The sequence below is a fragment of the Osmerus mordax genome, chromosome 2 (assembly GCF_038355195.1).
Source record: "Osmerus mordax isolate fOsmMor3 chromosome 2, fOsmMor3.pri, whole genome shotgun sequence".
NCBI lineage: Eukaryota > Metazoa > Chordata > Actinopteri > Osmeriformes > Osmeridae > Osmerus > Osmerus mordax.
Genome location: NC_090051.1, coordinates 7400892 through 7425113, shown reverse-complemented (window position 1 = coordinate 7425113; position 24222 = coordinate 7400892). Strand labels below are relative to the sequence as shown.

General features: G+C 42.6%; 1 protein-coding gene across 2 annotated transcripts; it reads left to right on the top strand.

Moving 5' to 3' along the window:
• Positions 1 to 100: 100 nt before the first annotated feature.
• Positions 101 to 17238, top strand: ppp2r3b (protein phosphatase 2, regulatory subunit B'', beta). Of its 2 annotated transcripts, XM_067227556.1 has the most exons (14): positions 101 to 191; positions 1784 to 2169; positions 10729 to 10914; positions 11989 to 12092; positions 13523 to 13625; positions 13924 to 13998; positions 14206 to 14292; positions 14458 to 14614; positions 14803 to 14851; positions 14987 to 15076; positions 15163 to 15338; positions 15418 to 15530; positions 15640 to 15743; positions 16273 to 17238. In XM_067227556.1, the coding sequence occupies exons 2-14, from the start codon at positions 1816 to 1818 to the stop codon at positions 16412 to 16414; spliced, it is 1740 nt and encodes a 579-aa protein (XP_067083657.1). In that variant the 5' UTR covers positions 101 to 191; positions 1784 to 1815; the 3' UTR covers positions 16415 to 17238. The 2 variants fall into 2 exon arrangements, with proteins under 2 accessions (XP_067083657.1, XP_067083658.1); XM_067227557.1 differs by lacking the exons at positions 101 to 191; positions 1784 to 2169 and adding an exon at positions 7611 to 7906.
• Positions 17239 to 24222: the final 6984 nt, after the last annotated feature.

Below are 24222 nucleotides of genomic sequence, written 5' to 3'. Positions count from 1 at the left end.
AAATATATTGTTCCTTGACTCTCGAATAGACCCTTCTCAGGACATTTACGGTAGGGAGGTGGGAAAGAGGCTCTCGCGTTAGTAACGCTTCCTGGTTACCAAGGGAACGAGATTTGGTGCTTGACTTGAAGCGGGTTAACCGGTGATTCTAATACAAAACCAATGTCAACTTCGATAGCACAAACTTTCAGGTGATTTATTGTAAGCTATCAGCAATTGAGTATAACTTTAATAATATGCATTTTGAACTTTCTGCCCAAAGAACGTACTCGCTGTTGCTAATGAGTTGAACTAGCTGGTTTGTTAGCAGTTAGAGCTAGGTAGCACTAGCTAGACGTGCAACAGTACTGTACAGTAGGCTACTAGTACTAGCTAGTGCTACTGTAGTTAGCTAGGAAAACTGGCGCTAGCTGTAGCTGTTACTTGTCTCTTGTCGTAGCTTCTGTAACGTTAGCTAACTAGTGGTAATCGGTACAGTAATTTGCTAGTTAGGTTAGGTAGCCATGGATACATTTATGCAAAACTATTCGTATGTAGCCAGCGTATATGGGGTCGTTAGTAACATTATTACTACTACTAGTTAATACTTCGTCACGAAATGTGACTAGCTACTAAAAGTACTGAGACAAACTATATCCTTCAGCGTTAAGTAGCAGCATTGGCCTTTAAAACTGAGATATATTTGTAATTTAGGTCCAATTAGAATTTTCACTGACATTAGATTTTTTTGGCGCGCGCTGCAATTACTTGCAAGTGATTGAACTCAGTTCCTCAGCGCTACATGTGGATCATTTTCTGACTCTTTATTTCCCTCGTTACACCACAGTCTCTTCTCCATCCCCACTGCAGATGGGTAGGCCTATTCAAACAACCAAGGAGCAACAAGAGATTGAGAGCTAATTTAATGTGCCAATCAATACCATCACATTTCTGCACAGGAAATACTGCAGTGACTTAATATGCTTATTGGGTGGGATAATGGTCCTGGTCATTGGTTCCCAAAAGGAGAAGGATGGTGACTAGTTTCTTGGCTTTGTCAGAAGAGCACAGAAAGCCAGAGCCAAGAAACGTATATATATGTACAGTATACACACAGTATATACGCACCCCCCTTTTTGCTTTAATATAAACGTACATGGACACATGATTTGACAATGTTCTAAAGAACTTCTTCTGATATCACAGAATGCTTGACTTTCTCAGTCTTTAATTCCCCTATTAAAAATTCAATGTGTTTTCAGATTTTGAACCCTACTGTATATATAAGCTCTATCTAGAATACGAATAAGCTTGAAACTAGTGATAAAAAACGAGCTGTACAATACCTACATTATATGGTGTACTGGAAAATACCTCAAATTGTTGTAGTAGGTTGTTAAAAGTAGGTGTACAGAGTATAGAACTATCTGGTAATTGCTATTGTTGTTGGATAAAATTTTCTTTGGCAAATTGTCAATTTGACAAACAGTAAAACAAGTGCAAATTTGTAATAGCAGCAACCGTCTAAACACACTTGCTGTTTTTGTGGATCAAATGACTGACAGCGAGCTATAAAGCAGCTAGTTGTAGCTGTCCCAATGCTGAATTTGGGGTATTTATATGGTCAATAAGGAAGTCCCATTCATTAGCTGTTAGTCTACTACTATTGTGGTGCAATTGTTAGTTTTTCATTACTTATTTGGCAGTGATACCATTGCCAAGCAGATGTTTAATGGGAATAGCCTTAATGTTCCATCTGTCAGTTAATTGTCGTTATTTTTTTCTTCTTCATCTCTCACTGCAGGTGTAGTTGTTAGTGGATGAAGTGGAGTCATCATGCCGTCACATCAGGTGCTCGAGCCTGTCTTGGAGATGAAGGTGGACCAGTTGTTCCTCACCTGGCTGAGTGAACCGGCCACACTTGGTGTGCTGAAAGACTATTTGAGCCTCATCAAGAGTGGACAAAGCATTGACCTAGGATTGGGGGATGCAAGGGACAAGCGGTCACTGTCCTTCAATGAGAACAACAACCGGGTGTCCAGGAGGAGCCTGGCAGAGAGGGGGTCTGCCCCCCTCAGCAACCCCTCAAGCCCCCCTTCCTCACACACGCTTCCCTCGGGGAGTGGTAGCAGTGGCAGGGTGGTGGGGGCCAACGGCAGGGCCCTGCGCAGGTCTCTCAGCACCAAGAAGGTAATGCCTGGGTGTTTTCGTGACTTACGATCTGTCCACACTGGCCTTGTTCACAGCAGGCTGGTTGTCAGCACTATCTGTCCATGTAGAGAAAGAGAGACAGTACCTTGAGTTGACTGCTAACTCATGTTCAAACTACAATAGTATTATCCTACAAATTATGCCTCTTTGAATATTGGTAGCAGCTCATTATTATCCATAATTTCCCAAGTTTCCACTTTGTTTAAAAACTAGTAAATGCTAATAAGTAGCTCTTAATCAACAAGCAATGAGAGAGGGCCTCTCTTCCCATACTAGATGAAATCCGCTACCAAACTAGGGATCTAGGGGAAGGGGGAAACATTCGTGGAAGGGCAGTGAAAGGCAAAGCAGGAGGAAAATATTCCTGGATGCGCAGTGTGGGGCTGTGGAGGGGAAGACATTCCTGAATGCGCAGTGTAGTGGAGGGTGTGATGTGTTGACAGTGAGAGGTTCAGACAGCTGAGGTCAGCTGTGTGTGCCAGGAGTCCCTGCCTCACATATGTTGTTAGCATGTTACAGAGGTGAGAGTTGGCTCTCCTTGGGTCACGGACATGGTTTTGTTGTAATATCCATCCCTTTCAGGGTTTCCCGCAGAAAATGTGTTAGTTAAGGTGGTACGGTTTGCCGTCAGACCGGCGGGGGGGCTAGTTTGTGCGATAGACTAATGCGTTAGACTAATGCGTTCTGCAGAGAAGGGAGACTGCCGTTGGTTACGGTTTGGAATGAAAGGGTGACAACGTTGTTAAGGCGGCAGGCGTGTGTTGCTTAGGCGGCCGCCTTAGCTACAAAGTGCTGCGGGAAACCCTGCCTTTGATTCAGAAATGGTTTCAGAAGTGGTTTCACACAACCACAATGAGATCAGACTTACGTTCACAACATTCTAGTCTGTACACTATTTTACAAATTGTACATTTGTGTCACTCTCCTGTACCATTAGTATTACATTAATTAGAGGGTGTGCATTCATTTGGTTTTGTATATTATAATTTTTTTTGAAGTATTGAGAGCTACAGCTTGAATAGTTGATGGTGGCTAGGAGGGGAGAACGAGTAATACAACAGGCTGCATTTCTGAGGATTTCAGATTATAGCCTTACACACGAGAGACATCTGTTGGCAATGAATCTCTTTGACAGGCTGTCTCTGTGGGGTTCCCTAAAGTTGGGCTCTGTGTTGAGATGGTCAAAGATTAAACATGTGAGAGAAATGCTTTGATTTTGCCACGATTTCTGCCTCTCCTGGTGATGTCTCTGTTCCTTAGACAACTGCAGGACAGGCAACTGGGTCTTCTGATGTGACATGAGGCATTATGAACAGGTCTGGGGTCAGCACTAGAGTAATGATCTATTTAAAGACAGACAGTGGAATTCCAGAATACAAATCCTTAAGAAATTAAATGAGTCAGTCATGGGGGTGCTGCCTGCAACAGCTGGTCCAAGTTTGATACTGGACACTGATATACATAGCCTTTGTTCCCCTATGCCTGCGTTTTTCTGTGACTTGGTTGTCGGTTATTATGCGTTACACTTACTTACTGACTTCTCATGTCCGATGTATTTTTGTTTATTCTGAGCTATGTGCCTCCGTTATCGTAATTCCCTTGAGGGTCATTAAAAGAACCATCAAAACTGCATTTGCCTCCTCATTTCCTACGAATACCATAACAAGGGGTCATGTAAGTGGCAGTCTGATTTATCCAACCTGGTGCTAAACAGGCTTCTTCGCTCCCTCACCCTGCTGACAACACTCAAGATCAAACTCTAATCAGCTCAGGCTCTTACCTATGTAAGTGATGAAAGTCTTTATTATCATGTACTGTATTATGTACTATATCAGTAAAATATTATGGTGAAATATATTGTAATCTCTGTGTAGCTCTTTAGTAGGTAGCAACAGTCCTACAATCTATTGATGTTGGTCTTGCCAGCTCTTGTTCCTTTGCTCCAGTTCTGTTTGTCACATTAGCCTTATGGATTGAAGTGAAGCCCTCCATGAAGACTACGTCCTGGTGTTATCTCTCTTATGTAAGCCTGCTCTTGTGATCACATCATGTTCTGTTAGGTGCCGGTCTCTAAGCCCACCAGGCAGCCAGTGAAACGGGCCCTATTTTTGGCCTGGGTTCACATGTATCTCAAATCCTAGTCTCAGACATTGAGATTGGAGAGGATTGGGCTGCGGCTCTCTGGATATGTGCTCAAACCACCTCTGTGCCCATGTTGCTTGTAGATGTTTGGCCTCCAACCACCTCTGCCCATAGACTTGCTCAGTTTTCTAACCATGTCTGTGCCCCGTAGGGCCCTATATATTCTGCGATGCCCAAAATGTGGATAGAATCACAAGATCCAGACATTAAAATGGATATCTGATAGGGGTGGGGGAAAAAATGTATTCACATATGAATCGTGATTCAGTCTTCAAGCGATTCACAAATTTCAAAAATTGATTAAATTTTGTAATCGATTAAATCGATTTTTCTTTTATTTATTAAAAATTGACTAATCGAGAATCGATTTTTTTATCGAATCGTGACCTCGAGAATCGAATCATGAGGTACCAAAAGATTCCCACCCCTAATATCTGATATGTAAATGTTGAAAATAACTGAATTTAGTTGTTATTTACTGGAAATATCAGTGCTCCAAATGTATTTCATATTTTTCATTCTAAAGGATTCAATTCAGTAGGTGATGTCTTAACCCATCTATTGTCCCTATCTTGGCAATCAAATCTAAATTGTGAGCATATGGTTCACAACATAGGCCTACACTTTTTTGTTTTAAGAAGCAGGACAAACATGTTGAAATAAGTCATTCTAAAGTTCAAAAACCTCCAAAACAATTAGAATCAATTCGTTTTTTGGGTTAAAATGTGGGGGGAAAAAACTTTCACAATTTGGGAAAAACTATATGGAGAAATCAGACCTAGGTTTAGCGAATTCCAAACCAAACGGTCTGAAAGGCCATGTGGTTCCCAGTCAGGTCTGTACCATAGGGTAGATCCACTACAGTCAGGAGGACTCCACTATTCTGGGTCACTCTATGTAGGTTTGTATTGATAGTTGCTGCAAACCCCAGAGGTGTGTGTGTGAGAGGGTGAAGGTGAAGATGAAGGTTTCGGGCCTGGTGCTTGTAGTCTGCTAGTCTATCGTCTCTTTGTATGATCTCTGGTGCTCAGCTGTGATTGGGCTCAACTGGTGATTGGTACTGTATGTTGGGCTTGTTTATCCTCTGTCTTTCCAGGGCTTGTGCTTCACCAGTTTTTAGGCTGGACTCCTTTCTCTTTTGTGTGCCTGTGTGTGGATCAGTGGATCAGTGTCAAAATCAAGTAGTTCTGTGCACACAGACAGGACACATTCATTTAATAATAATGAATGCCTGAATCTCATAGTCGGTACTAGCCTAGTAGGCCTGCTCCCGCTCTACGAAGGCAGACTGTTGTTCTCTTCTGTGTGTGTTAGACTGTGTTTCGGTCAATGACTTATTGAAAAATGTATCTAGGTTTGCATGCAATAAAAGCCTCCTTCTGTTTATTAGCCTGGCTGTTGCTACAGACGATACCATAGACTAGAGGATGTTTGCACTAGACACTGACTAATTTCAATCTGTCTGTTCAGGTTGTTGGACTAAGTTGTTTCAATCCAAAAATACTCTGTTATGATTCATATTTTGTTTAAAATGGTTTTCCCCACATAAAAAGTATTTAACTCAGAAATATGGCTAGAAGCACATCTACTCTTTGTTCCTCATTGAACAATTCTGGATTCTATGAATATGCAAATATGCTCTTTACAAGTATGTCAACACTTACCAAGGCAAACCAGTCGGCTAACTGTATGTAAACGGTGTGAATTATGTGCGAGTTTGCAGCTATCACAAACCTTTCCTAAAAATTCCACTCTTGCTCTGCGCTGGAGCTTCTGGGATGGTTTGCATTATTTGCATATTACTTGACGATTGGCTAGCAATATGACTAGCGATTGGCTCAAATATATGATGACACAAGTCTCAATAGCATAGGACCGTTTCAATCAGATTTTTCAGAAGTGCACAGTAGACTTCCAACTTCATTAGAGGATTGTGAAAAAACCTCTTTAGTGACAGACTTTGCACAGATATCATTCAATTAGTCAAGGTCAGACATTTTAGGGCACATATGAAAAACGAATTATTCAGAGCAGGGGGTCTTTAAATAACTTTTACTGTAAATTGACTAGTGTAGGGGAACAACGTAAGGCCATAGCATAAACTGCCATCACACAAATGGTTTACCAAAGGACTACAGCATCTTGCAAAAGGGAGACAACAGGAAGTGGGTTTGAGCTGAAACCAGTGGAAGAATGTGGACTGTGATCCTGTAATCTAAAAATACTTTTTTTTTCACACCTGCCATGTTTACACACCACAGAGCTACACTCCCAACCTCTTGTGTGTATTAAAGTGTGTGTGTGTTCTAACTGCACTCAGCCCTGCTGGTCCCTCTCCTGCTCACTGTTGTGGGCAGACAGCCTGCTGCTGCTGTTGGATCAGCTTGTTTATGGAATTTATATAATTGCTGTCAGTCCAGGACAGAAGCGGATGTTTGTGTGAGGGACTAAAGATACACACTTGTTTCTCCAGATCTGGTTTCTTGGTTCCTCCCAAACCGAGGCTGGCACTTTTAATAGGCCAGCAGACTGGTTTGGCTATCATTCTTTGAATGTGACACTTCCCCATGTGTCCGACACGGGCAGTCAGCTAGAATGAGAGCAGGAATGGCTGGCAGCCCAAGCTTGCCACAGGAAGAACAACACAGGCAGAGCTGAAAGGGCTGGGAGAACACGGCTGCCTTAATGCTTTTCCTCTTAATCAGTTGTCTTAAGGATGCCGTTCTTCTCTTCTTTACTGTACTGTACACCTTTGTCTAAGTGATAGAGGAGCAGGCCAGCATGTCTTGGGTTCATCTCACTCAGTAGACCTGGTATGTCAGATGAATTCAGTCCCCTGAAAAGTGGTTCAATTACTTATTCAGGTGGATGGTCTGCCAGTCAGTCCTGGATTTCTCAGCTTTTTATTAGCCTTGACTGGTTAGCAGGTGAGTGGTGTGGAGATGTACACCCAGCATCTCGGAAGCATCTTTCTCTGACTCATAAAATGGGAAGGCAGCGGTGATGACCAACATGTTATCTTTTCCTTCAGCTGCATCCCCAAATTTGCGGCATCTGCTGTAGCCACAAGTCTTTCTCTTTACCCAACCTTCTACGAGAGTTGAGTAATGCTAACTGAAAAGGCCAAAAAGGCATGGAGACACACTCCCTTATCTCTCCAGTAAGGCTGGGGCTCCCTGACCCCGGAGGGTGTGGGTGTGTGTGTGTGTGTGTACTCTGGGACAGGACAGTCGGTAGGCAGAGTGTGGTTAGAGCTGAGCTGAGAGTCACTGCAGCAGCTGCTCTTCGGCATTAAGAGGCTTCCAGTCTGAGAGAGAACCAGCACTGACACACATATACACACTCATACACACAGAGGAATCGTGCCTATTGCTGCAACTGGATCGGTACATAGGAGTGTACCTGTGCGTGTTTAAGCAGTCCCATCCTATCTGACGCAAGGATGAGGATGAAGGAGCTGAACTTGCGTCAGGACCCTGACCTGAGGAAGGAGCTGGCTCTGCTGGCGCGTGGCTGTGACTTTGTCCTGCCTTCGCGTTTCAAGAAGAGGCTCCGAGCCTTCCAGCAAGGACAGGCAGGTGCTTCCCATTAAATCTGTCTCTGTCTCTCCCTCTGTCTTGTCAGTCAGCATCTTTGTCTAATTTTGCAAATTCAGCATGTTTGCCCATGGTTTTATTAGTCAGCATGTGTGTGTGCCAGTCTGGTACAATGCTTTCTGGTTGTGAGCCTGTGGTCTTGGAGGACTGGGCTTTGTTGTTGGAGGGGTCAGGGGATGTGCTGGCTGCAGGCCACTGATGGACTGGGCTTTTTAATAGTTGAAACAGTCTGCTCTACTCATATGTCCCAAAACCAACATGGCACTATGAATACCGTAGTGTTCAGACTGGTAGTTTTTTATGAAGTAGGACCAGGCCAAATTAGACCACTACATTATCAGACATTCCCACTGTGGCTTATTGCACCTCCCTTCCATAGTAAATTCCTTGTTTGTGCAAACTTACTTGGCGAATAAAGTTGATTCTGATTGCATGTCCCCATAGCTGAAAGCACAGCTGTAGCATTGTCTACAGCAACCTTAGCCCCAGTCGCACTGTGGTAGGTCTGTATATCTGGTATTGTAGGAGTAAATAGGCAATGTTTTGAGTTCAGGCTTGGTCTTGTGGAGGTGCCCTTCATCCTGGTTATGAGCATCCTTACAGGAATGCTGTCCTCCTTGTAAATGTGTGGAATAGCAAAGGGATTAGAAGCTCTGCTAGTGGTTAGCATGAAAAGAGAGAGACGGTGACGAGAGGGGAAAGGAAAGGGGGGGACGGGCTGAAAGAGGGACTGAAAAAAAGAGAAAAGTGGAGAGCATGCGGTTCAGCAAGCCAACAGGAGATGTGCGTGTCCTTTTATAGCCATAACTGACACCCGCGCAGAGACAAGAAAGAGAGAGAGGGGTAAGAGAGAATCACAGATGCATCATTGTGTTTAACACTGAACAGAATCCCTCCGACTGAAGGCCTTAACATTTACAACCACTCAACGCAAACATGCGTGCACCAGCCATAAAAAGGTCTTTCAAGCTGAGTAAGATGTACCTCTTATATGGCTCTGTAGGCTATGTAGGATTTAATTCTGTGTGGCCATAGTAGGATCGTTTCGAAAAGTTTGTATTCATGGAACATGAAGTTTGCCCAGACCTGTGGGATGATGAGAGAAGCAGCTAACCATGTATCTGATAATGGGCACAAGAACGCATGCCATTTTGTATCTCTAAGTGGAGAGTCCTTCATGTGTGTGTGTGTGGGGGGGGGGGGGGGGGGGGGGTAACAAGTCACATGGAACACCCAACATATTAAAGACTGATCCAGTTGATACATTCTTGAGTTGTGTAAGTAGTGTGTGGGAATCAGACCTTGATTTAGAGCTTTGCTCTGCTGGCCAGACTGTGTTTAGCTCCCAGTTAGTACAAGAGAGAGATGTGAGTAGTACAACAACACAGATCAGACAGTTTCTGTTTAAAAAAAATGCTTCTTTTACTACACTTAACTAAGGGGCTGGGTAAGCACAACCCTGGGCTGACTGCTGGTGGGCGTAGGTGAAACATGATATTCTTGCTGCACGTTTGTCATGAATGTTATGCCTATGTAAATCATACGGCTACATTTGGAATCAAATTGATCGTGACAGCTCGGCCAGATCCAATGATGTTGCATGATGTCATCTTTGTAAAGTGATACGTTAAAGGAGAAAGATTTGTTTCCATGGACATGATTATAGTTTACGCATACACACACACATTGCGGTGCCTAGTGAAGGCTTGGTCTCAGCAGACAAAGCTGTTATTCTGTGTCCTGATTGGACACACACACATTCACAGCTGTGCTTATGCTCTGGCATACTAGGAGTTTTAAGTTACTGTGGGCTGCTGTACTTTGGAATGACATTGACAGTCTGAGTTAGTTAGGATTAGGAATGCTAGACTCAGAGGGCAAAGACAAGGGTGTTGTCGAACACAAACTAGCCCGGGCTCTTTACCTGGTCCTGCCAATGAGAGAAACGTCTCTATAGACAGGCACTACATTCCTGCCTGGTCTAGATCTCTCCAGCTGTCATTAGCAACTGCTGTCAGTCCCCAATTTAACATGGTATTTAGGACTAGCCAAGATCTTCTACCCCCTCCCCTCTGTGTTGGTCAAATGGCCATGGTCACAGCAACAATGGTTATCCGGTCACTTGTTATCTGTCACTTTGCTAAGCCGTGCAGGTCGTTCAACAGATACTGCTTTAACTCTGTGAACCTTTGGGCCTTATCACAACCTTAGAATGAATAAAATAGATGGAAAATGACTGTATTTGAAACCTAAACTGCCTTCTAAAAGGCCTGTGGGAAAGAGGGTTAGGTGTTAAGATGAGTCTTAGTAGCTAGTGTTAGTAAATGCTCTAGTCTTAAGTTGAATATATGAAGTAAATTAATTACCCATGAGGGTTTGCGTTTTTAGCAAAAGTCATTGACACTGTCATGGGACAAGCTTTCACGAATTGAAAGCTAGTCCCATGTCGCTAGTCGCATTACGGTTGATGTAGAATTACGGTGATGTAGAAATACGGTCACACCACAGTGTATAATTTCACTGTATCTAATACATTTCTGTAAAGGAAATGTGTCATAACTGGGTGTTAAGGTTGTTTTTTTTATCGAGACAATTAAACAATTAAGCTAACTACTGTCGCTGCTAGCTATAAGTGATAAGTTCCATGCTTTCTCTGGTGTTTACCATTGGTCCCATGAAACTTGTGCAGTGTGATGATGCTGGTGTCTCAACTATGACATATTAAACCTATGAAGGGCCTGGGAAGTGTGTATGTTGGCCTCTGGACCTAACCATGTTTATTTCTGTCCTGTCCCTTCAGGTCCAGGTGAAGCCCGAGGAGCCTGTTGCCACACCGCTGAGTGAAAGCATTCCAAAGTTCTACTTCCCGCGGGGGAGGCCCAAAGCCAACCTTAACATCGACAGCCTCATTTCCAAAATTGAAAAAACATTTTCCCAATTCCCCAATGAAAGGGCCACCATTGAGGACATGGGGCAGGTTGCCAAGGTGAGAGTGATGCTCCACTGCCTCCCAGCTAATGGTTTTCATTAGCACCATTAGCCCCCCTGACTGAACCAATGTTAGCTGAATAAACTGTCCTTACCCATAAAGTAATATTATGACTGGCCCCCTGAGGTTCATAAGCCATGACCTGATGGTACCTGAGAGACGCCAGATAGGTTTCCTAAAGGTAGTGAATGTCGGCATGAGCTGTGCTATTGGATGAACTTCGTCAACTGACCAGACTAGTTCTGCCCGCTGTGGTTTGTGTGTTAGCAGCTTGTGACCACACTAGCAGCTTGATACATGTGAAGCACATCTTTCTACTTGTGATGTTGACAGCTCCTAGTGTCTTGTGCAACATTTATACACTGCCCATGTACCCTTGGGTACGTACAGCCCGGGTTAGGAAACACTAGTCTTTAAAGTACTTTTTAGATAACTGTCTGCTAAGCAGTCTGCTTGTTCCTGTTTGCCTGATGCTGTTTCCTTTTAGATTTTACATTTTAACATTTACATTTTACATTTTTAGTCATTTAGCGGACGCTCTTATCCAGAGTGACTTACATTAAGTACATTTACATTTAGTCATTTAGCAGACGCTGTTATCCAGAGCGACTTACAGTAAGTACAGGGACATTCTCCCCGAGGCAAGTAGGGTGAAGTGCCTTGCTCAAGGACACAACATCATTTGGCGAACCAACAACCTTCTGATTAATAGCCCGACTCCCTAACCGCTCAGCCATCTGACCCCCTTTTAGCTGTTGTGAATGCTCACATCAGAAATTATGCAGCTTATTCCTTATGGTGATGTCATCACTTTTAAAGCGACTAAAGCCTTTCGTTTGACCTGCCCTGGTGTGACTGCCTTGTAAAAAAGAATTTAAACAACTTGTCTAAAACTGGTTCTCCCACTGTTTCTCTGTCTGTGTTACTTCATCTCTTTCTCTCTCCCACCTCTCTCTCCCTCCTCTTCTCTCTCTCTCTCTCTCTCTCTCTCTCTCTCTCTCTCTCTCTCTCTCTCTCTCTCTCTCTCTCTCCCTCTCCCACCGCTCTCTCTCCATCCCCCCCCCGTTCCAGGCGTGTGAGTGTCCTCTCTACTGGAAGGCTCCATTGTTCTACTCTGCAGGAGGCGACAGGACGGGCTTTGTGTCCGTTCACAAGTTTATAGCGATGTGGAGAAAGTAAGACAATGGTGTTGCTATGTGGGGAAAGTAAGACAATGTGTGCACAGACTCCCACAGTAGGTGTCCTCACTGCCTCTACAGGACACATTGCAGTCCTTAAACCCACGTCAGAGATGAACAGCAATACTCAGAGGCCTGGTTATTTCTACAGTGGTCCGTCTCCAGGGATAAAGTCTTGCAAAGGACTGAATGTGAGACTGGAGAGTCCAGGCTCTTTGTGTGTGACTGTGGCTTGGTGAAGCAGTGCAGGCCTGTGCTTTGAGCTGTGTTATCTTTGCTGTGTACCTGAAAAAATTCCCTATCAAATGAAATTGCTTTTTTTTTTATATATAAGCTTACTTATGCTTAACACTTGCATTAAATACATTTTGCTGCCAGTGCAGTAAGAAACTATCACTTTATAAAATTATGTGATGTTAACTTAAAATAAGTCACTAGATAGACCATTTTAGATAAACCATCCTGCCAAAGCAAATTCCTTGTCTGTGCAAACTTTCATGGCGAATAAATCCCATTCTGATTCTGATTTATCCTCGAAGCAAGTCCAACTAGATATACAATCTAAAAGCAAAATTATCACACTCAGTTAGATTTTGCAGTAGGACTATTGTCAGTATCCATAGAACTGGTTCTGACCCCTGACCTTACTCCCTGACTTGGAAGTAGGGCTGAACGATTTCGGAAAATAACATAATCTTAATTAATTTGCAATTGCGATTTAATATGCGATTATTATATGATGTAGGCCTATTATTAATATAGATATATACTAGCCTACTGATCTCCAGTCAGCAACATAACACACAAAGTAAAAAAAAAACAGTATGGCACGATCAGCCATAGTGATCCTACTGTATGTGTATCACCGAGGGGCATCATATCTTTCGTGATGAACGCTGTTACTGCTTGAGTAATTTAGTAGTACATTAATATGGTTAGGCTTTGGGGGGGGGGGGGTTGCTACCTCACGTTGCCCCGTGAGGTAGCAACGTTAGCCAGGCAGGTTTTGCACTATACTTGACACTGCGCAGCTAGTGTCAGGTTCTGTCGAGCCTGAGGTCATCGTACAGGTCAAGGTAAAGCGTAACGTGCAAAGTTGATCCTTTGTCTGCAAACTGCGTTACTCTCGCGTGTCACGTGACCAAAGTCAAATCGCAGCCTTTGCGATTACAAAATCTCGTTTTGTCACATCGTAATATTATCGCAAATGCAATTAATCGTTCAGGCCTACTTGGAAGGGTTGCGGGATGGCAGGGTTCAAGATGATGTGAACTCGGACCAAGCACCTCGGCTCACAGAATCCTTCTCAATACGTGAATACACTTAGAGCATTCCCAGTACTACTCTCCTAATGAGAGAGAAAGGTAGGGAGAGTGACAGACAGATAAATTAGAGCCTGATGTCTCTGTTGTCTCTTCCGTTTCCAGAACGCTGCAGACTTGTCACGACGAGGTGTCTAAGTTTGTGCAACTCCTGGCCAAACCTGGCTGTAACTATCTGGAACAAGAAGACTTTATTCCATTCCTGCAGGTGTGTACGTGTGTGGGGTGGCACAGCTCTCTGACCTTGGGTGGAGGGGAGAGTGCTGAATGTAGTTGATGTGGAACTATTGGTGGGGATTACGCCTGAGTTTTGTTTTGGTTCATTAAGGTGAATTCAATTGAATTGCTGGGGGTACTGCAGACTGTCTTCCACACTACAGTACCTGAAAATGGATTTCACAGTGTTAACTAATGTTTTCACTGTTGTCAGTGCTGGGATGGATATGTCCTGTGTGTTGCAAATGCGAACATAGTCAGACAGATATAGTTCTGCCTGTGCTTTTCAGGATGTGGTAAACTCTCATGCTGGATTGGCCTTTCTGAAGGAAGCCTCTGACTTTCACTCACGCTACATTACCACGGTAAGTTGTACCACACACACACACACACACACACACACACACACACACACACACACTGAGCTTAATTGGTTAAACTCACTCCTCAGTGTTTAACACCATTCTCCTCCACCAGTTGGCTAAAGCATAGTTTGTTGGGAGTTCACTTGTGTTTTGTCAGAAGTACTTTCCTGGCTGGAACCTAGTGTTGGTGTGCTTGTGTGAGTACAGGTGGTCCAGAGGATATTCTACAATGTGAACCGATCCTGGAGTGGCAGGATCACCTGTTCAGAACTTAGGAGAAGCAGCTTTCCGCAGGTAGGACACACTTCTGGTGACAACTCAAATGCTGCCAGACAGGATTGGTGGGTTAATTTGTTGAGTTGATTGACTGGTGGAGTGGCTAGTTAATTGACTTATTAACTGGTTTGTTAATTGATTAACTTAGTTAAATGACTGGTTGGTTGTCCATTGTCCTTCTAGAATGTGGCTCTACTGGAGCAGGAGGAGGATGTGAACCAGCTGACAGAATTCTTCTCCTATGAACACTTCTATGTCATCTACTGCAAATTCTGGGAGCTGGACACAGACCACGACCTATACATCCACCAGAAAGACCTTGTACGACACAATGACCAAGGTACACACACAATAGCTTTTCCTTAATGTTCCCTTTCTCACACTCCTCCACAATCTTTTGTAATTTTTGGTGTTTGAGTTAAGACTGAAGCTCCCTGTATGTGGAACAGATGTGTTACGTTGTTACATTAGCCTTTACCGAAGGCCTGCTTGGATCTCCACACATCTTCTCTGCTCTGTGTGTTCCAGCCATCTCCCACAGGATGGTCCAGAGGATCTTCTCAGGATGTGTCTCCAGGCTAGTCATCCAGCCGTCACTGTCCAGAACCTGGACGCACAGACTCAGCTCCTGTCTTTCAACAGCTTAGTGTTGTGGTGTTCCAGTGTTAGAGCTTAGCCATGCTGACATAAGGATTGTTGTTGGTGTTCTCAGGGACAGAAAAGTGCACAAGGAGAGCAGAATCAGCTACGCTGACTTTGTGTGGTTCCTCATCTCAGAGGAGGACAAGAAGACCAACACCAGGTACACACACACACACACACTTGGTGGTCCTGATACATCTCTGTGAATGTACTTGTGCAGTGCTGAATAATCATCCCCTCTTGCAGTATAGAGTACTGGTTCCGCTGTATGGATCTTGATGGAGACGGGGTTTTGAGCATGTATGAGTTGGAGTATTTCTATGAGGAGCAGTGTCAGAAGCTGGAGAACATGGCTATAGAGCCCCTGCCCTTTGAAGACTGCCTCTGCCAGATGCTAGACCTGGTTAAGCCTGAGGTGGAAGGTCCGTCATAACACACACACACACTTAATCCGTCTTTGCACTGTAGCTTGTATCTGAGGGCACTCGTCTGTGTCTGCAGGTAAAATCACCTTGAGAGACCTCAAGAGGTGCAAGATGACTCACATCTTCTTCGACACCTTCTTTAACATCGTGAAATACCTGGACCATGAGCAGAAGGACCCCTTCTCAGTTGTAAGGGGAATAGGGGCATGTGACGAAATTTTGACATCCCTGCACCTGAATATGATTCTGAGGCAGCTACAGATACAGGTGTTGACTGTTTCTCTGGTGTTTCTGTAAGGAGGCAGAGTCTGATGTCCAGGACATGTCTGATTGGGAGAAGTATGCAGCAGAGGAATACGACATCCTGGTGGCAGAGGAGACTGCTAACGACCAGTATGATGGGTAAGCCTGACCCTCTGGCAGCGTGGGCTGGTTCTCTGACTTAAAAGAACAGTCGTACCATAGGATATCACTACCAAGGTCTCCAAGTGCTGGTTGAGGGATACAGCTTCTTATTGGTGTGTTGTGTGGCGCTTTTAGGAACACCACAGACTTATAAAGACAAGCTGGCTAGGGACTGGCTGCTTACTTGGGCAGGTAAGACACACAAAGTATCAGCAGGATCCAGACTATATTCTTCTATTCTCCATCTCTCCATGTGTGCCCAGTTCTAAGACCCCGGACTCCAGCCACATGGCTTCTGCATTGGTAGTGAAATTTCTTGATAATCTTGAGACAGTCATAGAAGTGTGGAGGACTATCACATTTACTTGCACGCTCACTCACTCTCCTTTGAACAGACCCACAGCTTTGAAGGGTGTCATGTGATGATGTTTCCCTTGTTTTTTCTGACTACCTCAGTAACATGAATCCATTGAAGTTTGAGATTCTAACAAGTCTTTTACAATCCTTGCTGTTTCTCACCCCCAAGGTATGACCCTCCTCTGAGCCCTATGCAACAACAGCATCTTTCCAGTGATCTGGGTCTGAGGATGGACAAACGGTGCTTCTTTGAGATCCCCAACCCTCACTGTGACCTGGACCAGTACAAATATCAGGACGACTTTGAGTGATCATTTCCTCTCGTTACGTCCCCTCTGTTCTAGGGCAGAGAAACTAGTCCAACTGAAATATCTCACTGAGACAGCAGCACAACATGCCTTCCCCTGCACACAGGACAGGAAACACTGACACCAACACAGCCAAACACATCAACACAGGAAACTTCCAACGGTGGACAGGAAGTGACTCCTCGATCTTTATTGTGGGGTCAGACCACGAGTTGTGTGTGCCCCTCCGCCTCTGATAGAAGTCAACACTGACGTCACACCCTCACACACAAATTCACCCTGTTTCTCCTGTTTCCTTACCCAACCAACTTCACCTCTATAGATATTGTGACTTGGAGCAGCGTGAGGCCAGGTTGTTGTCACCAGGGCTGCTTCCCTGCACGGTCACTCACACGAGCCACAGAAGTGCTACACAGTATCTTATACGGTGCCATACACACATTTTAACCACAGTAACTAAACCACTACTAACTCAGGTGTATTGTGGGTAAGACTTGAAGTTTACTCTAAATACCAGATGCATAAACACACACTTCCTTTGAAGTATCCCTCAAATCTCCCAAATGAAGAGTAATAATGTTGCCTTTCTCCTTCTGTATCAAAGATGTTCATGTGTGAGGGTTGCATACCTTTTATTAGCATATTTATAAACAGCTGTAAATATTTATTGTGTGCTTGCTGTGTTGCAAATGAGTTGGTAAACTGTTTTAGATATATCATGTTCACGTTTTCTTCTTTCTGAAAAATACTTAACAATGTACTTTCATACAGTCAAGAAGGAACCCGTTTTTAATTATTATTTTTTTGTCCAAATAAAGAATACAAATTATTAATGTATGACTGTTTTTATTTCAGTAATGAAATTAAATGACAATGTGAGTGAATGCGTTTGTAGCCACCAGAGGGCAGCAACTGATGGTCTTCTACCAGCTGCTCTACATTCAACTGGAAATGTATTTGTGTCTATTTATTTTGCAAACAGACAGGTAAACCACCTTAATTCCATCAAGGAAGGGAATCTATTTGGTTATAAGTGCATCAGACTGCCCAGTGAAGTTATTGTGTGAGAAAAATAAATTATTGTAATGATAAAAAGTATCGTGACAATTTATCTTGAGGGGTTTTGGTACACACTTCACTGATTGGGCCATTTAAAAGTGAACAGAAAGGAAGATTAGACAGAATGTGTAAATCAAATGAAGGAAGAAGAGGTAATGGATCATGTTGGATACCCCTGACCATAGGTTGTACTGCTAGGATGGTAGACTACAGCAGGCCCCATGTTGACTTGTTAGATACTCTACTGACAATGTGAGGGAGTGGAGACATGTATAAACCTCATTTTTGTGTTTTCTGATGTCACCAACATGCCTCTGGTGTTGTAATGCTTTGGTCTGTGTCTGCCATAATCCAGATTTATTTTATACCCTAATTGCTCCCCACTTATCTATTAAATCCATCCTAGGACCTTCAGTTTCTTCCTTATAAATCTGATCCTGCTTCATTGAATGAATAACAATGAATCATGTGTCTGATCCCTTCTTCCACTTCTCTTGCCATGTCTTACTCTCTTTTCTCTCACTCTATTCACCCTTCTCTTTGTTCTTCTAATTCTTCTTACAGATAGAGTTTGGTTCAGCAGGCTTGGGAGCTGCTAGACTCTTACAGACTCCTATTGATTACTGGAGAGATGTGTGGGTCCAGACCATTAACATCGAAGCCCCTTGGTCCAGACATCTTGGCTCCCTCCATCTTGCCTTCCAGCCCTGCCAGTGCAGAAGCTTGGGACTGTGAAACAGGGCAACGCACACAAAGGTTCCATCCTATATCACTTGGACAACTACTGGAGGTCAAAGAAGACTATACACAGGCTTTGACATTGTGTATCTTAATAATTAACAATAATCCCCAAAGATATACAGTATATATATATATATATATATATATATATATATATATATATATATATATATATATATATATATATCTAGCAATAATGTTTGTGACATTAGACAAATGTTTTACTATAAAGTTTCTCTGGGCAAGTCAGTAGATCATAGTCTAAATGTTTCAACATATTAGTTAAAATCAGAGTGACTAACGACATTCTTTTTAATAATGCAAAGGGAATGTATAAATCCAATATAAATCCTTATCAATACTAATCAGTGCTGTTGCCAATAGCGTATTTACATACCAGGATTAATGTTCTATCAATATTAGTTAGATTTAATGTTACCTAGCATTGTGATCCTAAATAAATCCCCCTCTCACACAGCCTTACAGGACTGCTTCACTGGACTGTGCAAGAATAATATAATTAGTTAGCATTTCTTTACATAATTAAAGTAACTAACTGGCTGTAATATATGTAAATATATTTGTAGACATAGTTTTTGATACATAGTGTATATACCCTTTTATGTAAGCGCATTCCTGCACTATCCTGAGCCTACTGAAACAACATTTAGTTCAAATTTTAACTGGAAAGTGAAATTGAATGACAATAAAGGTGACTGAACTGCACTGAACATTCCTTATTTTGAGAAATCATTCAATTTAGGATTTATTATGTGTGAACATGGTTCAGCAGATCACACAGTATGTAGAAGACTTAGCCTCTGTTATCTTATAAATATCTCAATGGAGCAAAAAGATGCCTATACTCTATCCCTCAAGGTCTCTCTCTCTCACACAGACACACACATCCACAGTGCCTGTAGCTTGTTTATCAAAAGCAATATAATGTTGTCTCACTGTTTTGAAAATTATTGACAGAATTCCTCTGATTGCTTCCCTTGATAACAGCAGTCAGTAAAATCTGAAACATTCCAAGTTTTACTGAGGCGAGGGACGTAATCAGACACTCTTTGTTCTGTGCTACACAGCACCTCATTTAGACCCTAATCAATATCAGATACCCGAGAAGAGAAAGTAAAGGTTTTGAAACCTTAAACTTTGTAACTTCTCAAAGCCTAATTACAGTGTACAAATAGGATTTTACCCAATGCTGTGTGTGTGTTGTGTTTTTTCAGGCCTTGAAGGACATTTCAAAGCTCTTGCCTGGGCAGAATCCACGGGGGACATCTGGTTACCGTAGGAACGTGTTAGCACGGGGCTCGTGCATACAGCTCCCTCCTCGTCGGTTAAACCGTGGACTCTCTGAAGTAGGCTGAAGCTATCTGCTCTAATAAGGCATGTGTGGTCAGCTGAAACATCTGCCTTGTTGTTTCATATAGCAATCCTGTTGAGCGGGTTATGTTGGTCAGCCTCACACACAGGCTGGTGCGTAGGACAAGCACCGTCCTCATGGTTATGTGTATGTAAGACTGTGAACACTGAAGAGTTCATCCCTTTTGAGGACTCCAAGATAATTTCCTTTAAAGTTGTGTACACAATGTTTAGGTTTTTGCAGCAGATTAGTGTTGTATTCAACAAGATGCATGCAAAACTAGCTTGGAAATGTTGATTTAGGACATTTACAGTCAGAAAATCATAAAGAGTTAGCATTAACATGAAGAATTGAGCCTCCATAGAATGGGATGAACATTAGTATAATGTGCCAGGACACTCAAGTGTTGCATCCAGTGAGAAATATCAGCCAGGATTATTACTGAACATGCGTCCAAAAGCCTAAAGGACAATCAGTTAAGAATAATTACTGATGAGCAACCGAGGTATTTAGGACTTCTCTCTTTAATCACACCCTTACACACACACAAACTATCACATACCCTCTCTTATACATACCATCACATACCCTTACACACTCACAACCTTATACACCTGCACCTCACAAATACACACCATCACATACCCTTACACACACACCAGCTTACACACCCCACAGAACGCGACACATTGGACATTCCCCTGTATTGTTCCATTGGAAATGGCTTTTGGTTTTGGCATCGCTCTTGGTGGAATCTCGAGTCCTCATTTCTACAGAGGATGGTGGCAAGGCACCTGTCTGATGTACAGTATGTAGCTGTGTTGAGCTCTCACATCATGTTTCTCCTGATTGTGTCAGTCCTTCACATTTATATTTACATTGCATTTCATCATTTAGGAGACACTTTTATCCAAAGCTTACTTGTTGTTGGTGTTTCTTTTTGTTTCTTGTTGACTTTGGTTGCTTGGAAATGTATGTATTTGTATTATCTGTATTTCATAGGATAACTTCTGACAAGAGACATATGCATCTAAATTATGGCAAAATAAAGAATACAAATCAGACACCATCACACACATAAAGCTCTAGCGGATCGTATTGAGAATAATCTTTACAATCTATGTTTGGTTACCACTGTTTTTACTGTAAATGCTTTGATCTTCCCTCCAGGATGTTGTGCTGTGTTCTGTGTGAGAAGTGGTGAGACACTTAGACCCTCCCACATTTCTGTGTGATGGCGGCCTCCTCCTACAGTTTAAACACACTAGACTTCTCTTATTCCTTTGGAGAATCACAGAGCTCAAATCAAACCCTCTTCGGTCGACATTTAGATTCCTAATCCTTCGTGTGAGATAGAGGCGCAGAGGAGGGACTCGTATCATTAGACACTTCAGTGGAGCCCGGTGGCTCATTGAAGTTCCTCCTTCCATCTAACATGACTTTAAACAGAGAAACAATATCTGTGCATGTAGAGGCCTGCTGAGACGTTGTCTCTCATCACATATTAATGGTGGAGGTACCACTGTAGTCTTGCAGCCGGTACTCTCCTCTGCTCCTGGAGAACCTGGCTGAAAATGTATTAAGCTGAACCTCTCAAGTTTCTTGGCTGTGTTGTCTCAGGTCTATATGTCAAATATACAATATAAAACTGTGACTTGAAGACTTCATATTTTGCCTAAGGTTACCCTTATAGGCCATGGTGTAAGGCCACCCGCAACACACAAATACAATCTAGCAAACCCAAATGATTGGTTTGGTTCAGTCAGTTTTTGTGAATAATTTTTTTAATACTGTGTATGCAGACATATATACTGTATGTGCTGGCATCTCTTCAGAAAAGCTCAGAAATTAGGAGTTGTTTATTTCTCTGTTATGTTTCTATTAATTGCAGTCTAATCACATTTGGAGGTCAATCCCCTCTCTTCATCAACCGTTGGTGGAATGAGATGTTGCTTTGAAGGCCTAATGGCTGGATGTCTCACACCAGATGTTGCTCTTACTTTCAAGATAAGAAGAAATGGGCATTACATCACTTTCCAAATTTCTTGAATTAGGGCAATTGCACTTAAATTGGTGCCCTTAAAAAAATCAAGAAACCCGTTGAGAAAATCGTGTTTCATCTATTATTTTGTCTGGAGATTATAATCTGGGCCTTAACGACTCAAACATGGGAGTCAGTGTTTGATTTGGGTTTAATTCTGAGAGGTTTGCTAACGTCGGGTCAGACAAAGGCCTCTGTTCCCCAATACTTCATAGATGGAACACTGGCTTAAAAGCAGCACTTATGGAAATCAGCCTCCTTCATTATACCAAGGGCATCACAGCTATTTTTTCCCCCTCCTCTGCTCTTGAGGGATAAAATAACCTATACGATATCACTCAAGGCCTCATCTTTGAACACAGACACACACACATGCAAACACACACATTAATTCACCCACATAGGATAACACAGCCACACACATTACTGTAACATTACAGGTTATAAATGAACACACATAGTAAAACACTCGTGGATACTCATGCATGATTGCACACACAAACACACATATACACTCAAGTTTGTCTTTCATTTGGGCTCCTTGAATTTCATCAGTCATTTTACATCTCATTAAATGCAACCTGTTCATTGTCGCATGCTGGGTGTGAGGGGGAGGAAGTAGAATGAGGAAGACGAGAAAGGAAGAGTAGGAGAAGACTGATTTGATACTCTCCCCAACTAGACCACATATTAAGTATGATTTATGGAGTGTATACAGTGTGTATATGCGTGTGTGTGTGCCAGACTGCAGGCAGATGGCTCCAGTGTAGTAAGGTTGGGGGGTAGGCCACAGTGAAAGCCTCTGAGTACATGTCTTTCTGGAGGTATGTGCTCAGCAGCCCTACTCAAACACGCCAGTGGATCGTTCAACCTCCTCCAGCTCTTTGTAGCATTGAAGCGGTTGCCAAAACACATGGGCCTGGCCTCACTTCACTGAGGCGCTCAGCTTCACGTCCTAACAGGACCAGCGTCACTGGCTGTCCTCCTATTCCACTGCTGGTACTGCCTCTACGAGTGTGTGAGTCTCCGGTGATGCCCCATGCTCTGTCTGTAGTCCTCTATCTAAATATATATACACACACACTAATATGGGCTAATTTACATGCCTGTTTTGGGGGGTGGAATCTTTTCACAGAATGGCTGAATATTCCCTCCTCTGTGTACAGTACTGTCCCACACAGAAAGGATTGTTTTATAGTACATGCTGAAAAGACACCACATATCTCACGCAGACACTGATCTGGAGAGGAACCAAAATGATCAGACTGCATAAAAAGAATTACAGGGCCAAGGAGGGGGTAGTCTGCTTTCCTACCTAGCTGCCCTGACCTGCCTTTCTGCCTGCTTGTCTGTCTTAAATTTTTGGTGGTTTTAGTTTCAGTATTATACGGAAGAAGAAAAAATATGCTGTTGTGTTTACTTGAACTTGATAGGCTGGGTGCAAATGTAACATCCCATACTGACTTACGGGTAAACATACTGTGAAGGATATTCTAACAAAAATGTACCGTAACATGCGGTAAGAAAATATACTGTATTTGTGCTGCATGAATGTATGTGTCTATGTGTGAAAACAAGGTAATAGTAGGCTACTAGTAATATTAATAATAATAGTACTGCTTGGTGTGTGTGTTTTCAATTCATTGTCATAATCATGGTTTATTATTAAAACAGCTGGGTTTTCACAGCAGGGGAAAAGGGGTTGAGCGACCAACAGGTTGGGCCTCCCTCTGAGTCTCTGTTTGAAGGCAGATACATATTCATGTTTGCTGTATGCACACATTTGTTTGCTGTTGTTGTTTATTTGGGTTGTATATTTTAACTGCAGCACAATTTCCAATGATTGTACAGTAAATGGGAGAGAACAAAAGACCAATATGAAAGTGCAGTCACAGACAGTGTGGATAGTTACCAGATATATTAACTCTACCAGCTGATGCCTTGTCATACATACCTCTCACAGAGATAGGTCAATCTGTCTCTAAAGGCTTGTTGGAACTGCACGCTTTCAACAATGGTCTACAATTTACCCAGTTATTGCTGATTATCTTGACATTATTGTTTTATTATCATGCTGTTGTATCTATCATCCAGCCATAATCTATTAACGATAATATTCTCTATAACCCAAATTTTATTTTGTTACCTAGTCCTTATCTATCTATTAAACATTTTCTATGTATAACTTCATCTTCCATTACTCAGACATTATTTATGACCTAGTCATATATTACAATTATTTTCCCAGTTATTATTTGTAACTATGCTACCTGTAACCTAGATAACCTGTAACCTAATCAATCTTCCCTAGATGTTACCACATGCGGCTCTGTCAGAAGGGGGCAGGAGGCAGGGGGCAGGGGGCATGGCTGACCAGGGCCCCCTGTGACAACAAGCTTGTACCCTCTTGTGGGTCCCCTAAATGTAGTCTGAAATAATTAAATATTTGCGAATATTTTCTTTTTGCCACAAAAAACGTAGAATACAGTTGATGTAACATGCCTTTTTTTACATTTGCATTACATAATCAGTAAGGAAAATGCAAAAAAATTGTGGAATACATATAAACATGATCTGTCTGTTAATGCCTATTAATGT